This window comes from Haliotis cracherodii, unplaced genomic scaffold (assembly GCF_022045235.1).
Source record: "Haliotis cracherodii isolate W230 unplaced genomic scaffold, xgHalCrac1.p SCAF_2, whole genome shotgun sequence".
NCBI lineage: Eukaryota > Metazoa > Mollusca > Gastropoda > Lepetellida > Haliotidae > Haliotis > Haliotis cracherodii.
The window spans coordinates 15,080,510-15,089,471 of NW_027266275.1; the positions used below are offsets into that span (position 1 = coordinate 15,080,510).

Sequence of the window (8,962 nt, forward strand, 5' to 3'; positions counted from 1 at the left end):
TAATACCTTGATCGACAGTCGATAGTAAAAAGTGAAAGTAACAGTGAATTTTTTTTATTATTTCGTTACCAACAATCGGTTAGCTCGTATATGACAATTTACATCCTATAGCCGCTTTGCTTCGTCACCCCCGCCACCTCGACCCACGACCCTCAATTGTCCGTATCAAATGCTATATGTTAAGTGAGGGGCACGTGTGGCCGAGTAGTCTAAAGACGCCGCAATTCGCTGTGTAGAGTGGCGTCCCTTGGGCAAGCCGGAACCCTCTGACCGTGGGTTTCAATCTCATTAAAATCAGATGTTTTTGATGGCTACCGCTACAAAAAGACCAAAGTACTAAACTTTCAACTGCGGTCTTTCCTTCTACATCCACGTGTGGCCCAGTCGTCTAAGGCGCCGCGATTCGCTGTGCAGAGTTGTGCAGAGTTGCGTCCCTTGGCCACGCCAGAAACCTATGACTGTGGGTTCGAATTCCGGTTCGCCCCGATTATGTTTCTAGGTTTGTCAGCATCATACCCGTGCTCGTGGGTTTCACCGAAGTGGTAAACGTCTGAGACCTGCATCACTTCGGGCGTTCCTCCCACATTAAGCTGACACGCCGCGATAAAACTGGAATACTGTTAAAAGCGGCGTTAAACCCAACTCACTCACTCACTTCACATCAGGTTGTCACGTCGTGATATAGCTGAAATACTGTTCAAAGAGGCGTGAAACTAAACTTACTCAGTTGTTATGAAGGTCGAGCCCAGGTAAACCGTGACTATCAAACACAGACGCGTTTGCAAGATACTGAAAAACTTGATCGAACAACAAGCTACAAACGCTGTATTTTCCAGATTGGAGGAAAAACCGTCAGCTATTTGTAATCTTTAGATAGTGCGTAACATCGCCGTCCTGATATTGATTGATCTCACTTGATGATAAGCATACTTCCGGTATTACATGTGCGTTAAGTGAAGTATTCATCCCCGGACAATTGGATGAGGCCGGAGCTATCGATAGTTACAGGGCTACGTAATATGAAACATTTGTCTCAAACTACGTTAATATGAAATAGCCTCTGAACCTTTGTCTCAAACTACGTTAATATGAAATAGCCTCTGAACCTTTGTGCCAAGCTACGTTGATATCAAATAGCCTCTGAACCTTTGTCTCAAACTACGTTAATATGAAATAGCCTCTGAACCTTTGTGCCAAGCTACGTTAATATGAAATAGCCTCTGAACCTTTGTCTCAAGCTACGTTAAAAACTGTAGATAATTAATAGCTCTAATTACTGTATGATATAGATGAGTTTCAGTGAAAACCCCTTTAACCGTTTTGATACATTCCGTTTGATACTGTTTCATCAAACAAAATTAGTTATTACTTATTATTACAATCGAAACTGGCATAGTGTATACGTGTGGTTGCAAAAAATAATTCCAACAAACAGATTCAAGCGTTGTAAATTGCGATGTCTACGAAGTTGCTTGTATAATGAGTGAGTTGAGGTAAACGCCGTCAGTTATATCACAGCGTGTCGGCTTACAACTGGAAGTTGCACAGAGTGTAGATGTTTATCATTTTAGTAAATCCATGTGAACGGGTTTGGTGCCGAGAGGGCGAATCTGGGATTCGAACTCAAGATCAGTAGATCTTGGTATGTCAAAGGGACGTTACTCTGTACAGTGAATGTCGATGCCTGTGCTCAGCCGGGGCTGCTTTGACTGAAATATTATACACTTATCGAAAAAGAAAGATCTAACTTGAAACGATTGACTTATCCCTAATATTGTCTTTTTGTTAAACATTTAAAAAGGTATGAACGCTTCGATGGTCACTGCTATATGCGGCTTAAAACCTTATTCACTCACCATGGAGGTTCATAATCAAACGGATGGCTATTGACTATTACACTGTATGTTAAGGTGAGGTGAAATGCGGGTTAACGTCGCATTAAAGATAATTGCACTTATATATCTACGTGCATGCTTATGTGTGTGTGTGCGTGTGTGTGTATGTGTGTGTGTATGTGTGTGTGTGTGTGTGTGTGTGTGTGTGTACTACTCGGGACTAATGCCAGTTTTATAATGCTAGTCCACTGAGATACCATGCAGCAGTTTAACATGAATATCTCACTTAAACACAGTATACCGACTCTGAGACGACCAGATCCTGTTTTATTCCCTTAATAACGAACGCAAGGCAGGGTAACATAAGTACCATCTTTTAACGTCTTTTGGTATGACGCAGCCGGGGATCGAACCACCGACCATCCGCTCTCCGGGCAGACGCTCTACCAACAGACCACGTAGGCGGGCTGTATGTGTTCAGATGTGTACAGCAATATATTTGAAAAGCAGACAGAAGGACAACATGCTAATAACTCACAATTGATTCCACAAACATTTCACTCTATTCAAGCACGATAAAACCTTTTGAATAATTAAAATTAAATTTAGCAGAAAAAACCGTATGCAATGCTTTACACGACAAATTGTCCTCAAACTTCCCAATTTTACTCCCGGTTTCTAGTTATATTTACAACGTGTTCAAAATCGCTATCAACATTATTTTTCAGAAATTCAGAATTCAAATCTCAATTGTGCCCATAGCAACATTGGTCTCCATGGAGGAAGTGCAGGGCAGGGAACAGAAAGAGGAAAATACATCAGGTACGTCGACTGCATCCGAAATTACAGTTTGTTACAGTAAACACTGTACTGCATTAGGAATTCATCCAGTACGGACAATAAACCCTCTGTTTCCCGGGTATGAAATTAGCACTAGACTGCTCGCCCGGACTAGTTTTGATAATTTTTAAGGTATCAAAAGGGCTCGTAGAATTTCAAACATTTTAGGGTTATTGCTATATGTTATCACTATTAGGGCTAGTAAAGGGCGGTCGGGTAGCCTAGTGGTTAAAGCGTTCGCTCGTCACGCCGAAGACCCGGGTTCGATTCCCGACATGGGTACAATGTGTGAAGCCCATTTCTGGTGTCCCCCGCCGTGATATTGCTGGAATATTGCTAAAAGCGGCGTAAAACCATACTCACTCACTCACTAGTAAACGTTTTTGGTTCATTTACATCCCTGTATTGTTAACCTCCGAGGTAAATTCAACTTCGGAACATTGAATTAGTGAAATAATTAAAAAAAATATAATCATTGTGAATTACCGTTGGGATCTTAGTATAGTGTTTCAAAGCCATGTAATATAGCTTGGACATAAAAACGACGATTAACGAGTAATGATAAAGCGGATTAAAGACGATCGTCATCGATCTTTGAATACGAACATTCGAATGTTTGTTTGAATCAATGCCACTCACCTATTTTCATTTTAGAATGCAATTGATTTCAAATGAATTTTAAAGGTATCGAATTTGGCCATTTCCCAAACTTGTTTCATTGAAATTGAAATTTGCTATATATGTGTGATGAGACGCAACGGGAGACGCACTGTTCCGTTTTTCGCGATAGTTGAAATTTTGAGCTTTATCTGAACTTGCAAACTCGACCCTAAATCCGACCCAAATGTATTTCCTCACAATATAAACATGTTTTTTAGGCTGAGGAAGCTGCACTGTATGTTTGTTCTTATAATGACATCATATTTCGTTCAGGAAATTGGGATTTTAGTGCACTTGATTTCTAATCAAGGTAACGTTAACGGTATGTGAAAGGCCAGTACGTCGACCGTTGTTGACGTCTGTAGACGCAGACAATATTGCTAAAAAGATAGTTTCTTGGAATCTCGTGAAACAAATTTGCTGAAACACACCATAAAATAAAAGTGTAATAAGTTATAAATGATTTGCCTGAAAAGAATAAAATTGATTAAATGTTTTATTCCTGATTAAATGATTGAAATGTAAACCTTAGTACAGATACTGACCGAGGTTTTTTGTAAAAAAAACTTTTTTTTAAGTGGTTGTCTTTGTTGACATTTTAAATTTGTTCTCACACATGAAATACTTTTATCAATTCAGACGAATACATAAAGATTAACACTTTTCAGACGATGAAAATGCTGATGGACTCACAACGACAAAGATAAAGAAGTTTTTCATGGGGTAACTACAAAACATGATCACTCTGATTTCTTGCCTTAATTATACGAATGAAATAACCGTCTTTGTTGCACGAGACAGTTACTAACGCAGATGGCAAAACTCGCTCAAACTTTGCACATTGCACATGTAAAACATGCCGTCCACAGTGACACAACCTGGTTACTGTCGGATGCCACTTCAAACTCGCTCCTTCTTCTTTGTGTCGTTCAGCACTGACAAGGGCGGTAAGAACGGGACAAAACCCGACGCTAACCGGAAGTCACCGCCAGGCATCATGGAGTCGAATGCGTATGACTTCCGACATCCCCGACGTGGTATCGCCGTTATCATCAACAACAAGAAATTCGTCAACCCTCGACATCGCCGCGATGGCTCAGAAATCGACGTCATCAGGCTGACAAAGATGTTTACCTGCTATGGCTTTGACATCGTCATCTACAACGATCTGACAGTTGATGAAATGGTGGCTACACTCAAGATGGGTGAGATCACAATCAGTGCGGTCATCCTAATACTATTTTTGAGTGGAGAATGAAATCATAACTTAAAACAACCGATGCAGTATTAAACTCTACAAAATAAGTTGTGCGCCAGTCATAGCAATAGCCCTGACCTTTTTGATAACTCAAGGGAAGCTAGTTCGTACTGTAGATGGGAGTGGTTTCCCTTTGTATATACGCTGTCAAGCTCCTTCCCAGCGCGTGACACCTTCGTTACACTCTCGGTATAGTATAGAGAGCTCCGCGAACGGGCTATCGCTGTGAGGAGCTTGATACGCTGTCGCCGTGGAGTACTTTGCACAAAGTATTAATATTGTAAAATCTCCATTGTTCCTTTTGGATCACATTCGTGTTAATGAATTCGTATTTATTGTATCATTGAAACAGTTAACAATTAACTTCAAATCGAATCATACGGCGTTCTAATAAGTTTTTAAATCTAAAAAGGTGTTGGACGAGCGGTTTTAATATAAGTTCTTTTTAAATACTTACAGTTATACATTTAACAAGGAAATAGACACGGTGAGACATTTGAAATATATGTAAACTATTTATAAATGTAATTTACCTACTTTTAAAACATGTTTAATAACTGGAACCAGATGTCTAAATATAGGACATCTCTCCGGAAATATTATCTGATATTGTTATTTGCACGTAAAGGTAGCCAATTGCAAAACGTATCCAAGTTTAAGGCATTCGTACATCCATCTTTGAAATTTCCGATTTTAGCTAAGACTGCAATCTTAATCCAAACCGTCTTATAATCGGTCTGTACAAGTCGATTAAGACTTTAATAATGGCGATTGTAAAGGCCGCTCTGTGCATGCGGGCCCAGGTTTCTAGTGTGTGGCGTTGACCGATGCTGCGTCACTGCATAGATATGAAGTGATGTACACCATCCCCAAGACTCTGATTCCCATTTCAGTTGCATGTTTTCCTGACCACGAGCGAGCTGACTGCTTTGCATGCGCTATTAGTTCCCATGGCGACGAAGTGACCATCAAGAAGGGTACAGCAGCACAGGACGCCATTATGGGTATCGGCGGTGACCTTGTCCTTACGAAGGTTCTGCTAGACATATTCACAGACGCCAAGTGTCCCGGACTTCGAGGGAAACCAAGACTGTTCTTTATACAAGTGATTATTCTCATATAATTTTTTAATTTGAAATTTACACGATATACGGCTGTTCCATTGGACGAGAGGTCAGTAACCTAACCGCGAAATTGACGTTGATACACTCAGTGAAGGTTCATACTCCAATGAACTCAAACAAAGTGAAAGTCAATTCTTAAATGATCTGCCCAACAAGAATAATTGACATTATTGGGGACATTATTTCAGTTACGCTACGGCTTGTCAGAATTGTCAGGACAAGCGTCACCTGACGTTGCCCACTTTGGGGAAACCCACTACCTCGGGTATGGTAATCCTAGGATCAGAATAGGATGCGCAAACCCTGCGAATAACAGACCCTTATATATATGTGGTGTAACTCTGCACCACGAATAGCTGCACCTTAGGACGCTGGATCTCAATACTGTTTAAAAGTATCCCATTGTGTTGACAGGCATGCCGAGGTGAGCTGATGGATGATGGCCAAGAGATAGTGATATCTAAACTGACCCTGGCTCCACAAGATGAGGGACAGTGTTCTATCGACGCTAAAGTGAAAGAGGAGTCAAAGAAGGGGAGTCATCCTTCACCGCTCTGTCCCCCCATCGATCCTCATTTCCTGGTGATGTACGCCTCACCCCCAGGTGTGTGTTTGTTTGTTGTTGAACGTCCCAGTCAGAATTATTCCAGGTGTGCGTTTGTTTGCTGTCTAACGTCGCACTGAAATCCTAGCTGTATGGCGTCTGTCTGTAAATGCTCAAGTCTGGACCAGACAATCCAGTGATAGACATCATGAGCATCGATCTAAGAAACTTGGATACGATGACATGCATCAACCAAGTCAGCGAGCCTGACTACCTGTTCCCGATAGTCGCTTCTTACAACAAGCATAGTGGCCTTTTACGGCAAGCATGGGTTGCTGAAGACCAATTCTACCCCGGATCTTCAAGGGGTCTATTGTATCAGTGTGAAGTCTTGCTGTTTTGTTGTTTAACACCACACCCTGCAGTATTGCAACTATATTTCATTTCATCACAAATGGGGGGTGGCTGGCGGAAAAAGAACGAATATGGAAAAAAAGGTTTATTATTGCAGAATACCTATTCTGACGATCTGTACCAAATATTTGACAATTTAATTGGTCCGGTATACGGAGCTCTCTATACTATCGCTGTCACCAGTCCCTGCTCCCCACTGGGATAGATGACCACAACCATGCTTGGAATTGACTGTTATCTTAACGCATCCCACTGACTGTTATCTTAACAAATAGCATGACTGTCTTGACGCTGAATGCTCTTCCACCACCAATGTTACCCAAATTGAATTTCTATTTAATTTCATCTCTCATATAATGAGTATAGTAAGAATGTAAGGGGGAAGTTGGGTGTTTTTTTCCGTTTGGCTGCAATCTCGAACCAGTCTGATGAAACAAACAAATTTATTTGGAAAATAGTAAGTTATATACACTATGATGCTATTCCCAAAGACATACATAGAAATATAAATGTCTCTACATTTGGAATAGGAGGGCATATTTCAAGATTCTTGTTATGGCCGCTTCCACATTTAAGGCAGTGATGTTACCAAGAGTGAAACGACGCTATCAAGCACGGGGAAGGAACTTGTTTTGTCATGGTCAAAGGGAGACAATTCAAGGAATACGGAAGAGAATTTATGGATGTCAAAGGGAAGTAACTGTGCTAAGAAAGTAATCTGTGTGCTATGCACATGTCCAAACTACGTTATGACGTCATTCGACCTTGTTAGAAGGGGGATAACAAAAATGTCTAAGCTCCTTGTCAGTGCGTGAATGGGCAATCGCTGTGAGGAGCTTAAATTCCCTATAGAACTCGGAAAATTCCAAACGCGTGGGAGTTTAGGATACCACTGTATGGAGCTCATACAAAGGCCTTAACTCTTATCATAGCTCAACACGATTATCTTCCTTAGACCATTAATTGCATTGATGGCGCGGCACGGTTTGTCGCCTTCACATATCAAGCCTCGCTGGCGGGTTAATCTTTCGACGACGTTTATATAAACGTCTCGTGTTTACTTCTATCTTGATTCATTGTTCGTAATTTATGTGATTCTGTTGGGATCATTTTATGTCACACAAACAGACCCACCGGAAATATCCTGAGCGTCTGATACTTTGTTGCAAATATGATAAATCTTTCGGAATATCATCATGGCACAGTGAATAATATCATGGTTAACGGTTAACCCAAAAACATTCTGGCATAAACCCATATTACATTAGATCAAAACTTTGACACAATCTGTTTATAATGGCAAGTTTGTTTGTTTGTTGTTTAACGCCGCACTCAGCTATATTCCAGCTATAGGACGGTTGTCTGTAAATAATCGAGTCTGGACCAGACAATCCAGTGATTGACATCATAAGTATCGATCCACGCAATTGGGAACTTGACCATCCGAGACTCAATGAAGGTAGTAGTCAGGAGGTTTTAAGTGGTCGTAACTTATGTCTCCTCTTAGGACCAATGTTGCACCAACCCTGAAGTAACAGAGGTCCCTCTGTGTGATTCCAATTGTCGCAGGTTTTCATGCCAGAGAAAGACGATGATTTTGACGGAATCAGTAAGTAAACTGACGTTCGAGGTTGCATGATTAGAAAACACATTCCGACTGGCAATTTCCTGATCTGGTAAGCGACGCTCTGATTGGTCGGAAGAAAGGTCATTCTGACGTAACCCCTAATGGGATGTCCTCAGGTCTTTGTTTTTTGTTTATGTAGCAGGGCGTGGAGTCATCCCACAGATGACATCCTCACCTTGTCAGCTTGCTGACGGGGTTAAGCTCTTGTCATGTGGACAAGGCGTCCGACCTCGGATCAGAAGGTCCGTGTTTCGAGTCCCATCACGGGACTCGGAAATTTTATGGCCGCTACGAGATTGGTAGCAATTATATATATATATATGAATCTTGACAGTTCATCGCATTCATGCAGGCAGAGTCTGATTTGATGTTTTGTCACTCCTCACAGGTCACGCAGCCTGGCGACGCACAGACGGTTCCTGGTTTACAAGATGTCTCGCGGACACGTTTCTCAGCACCAACGTTGAAACCACCTCTCTCACCAAAGTTCTCACAAGAGTCAGCGGAGCCGTTACGCAACTCCAGTCGAAGGATGGCAAGAAACAAGTGCCGTGTACTATTTCTAAACTCACCAAGGACGTGTACTTCACCGCCAAACGCTACAGCTGAGAAGCGGCGTTCCTCGGTTCCAGACACTGCTCTATACTGGAGACGCCATTC

At 41.5% G+C, this 8,962-nt stretch overlaps 1 protein-coding gene across 1 annotated transcript; it reads left to right on the top strand.

Annotated features, from left to right (window-relative positions):
* The first annotated feature begins 2,611 nt into the window (after nt 1-2,611).
* LOC139467468 (caspase-3-like) lies at nt 2,612-8,962 on the top strand. The gene is made up of 6 exons (XM_071249013.1): nt 2,612-2,657; nt 4,004-4,058; nt 4,269-4,540; nt 5,487-5,698; nt 6,132-6,321; nt 8,691-8,962. Exons 1-6 carry the CDS (start codon nt 2,612-2,614, stop codon nt 8,909-8,911), a joined length of 996 nt encoding a protein of 331 aa, XP_071105114.1. The 3' UTR covers nt 8,912-8,962.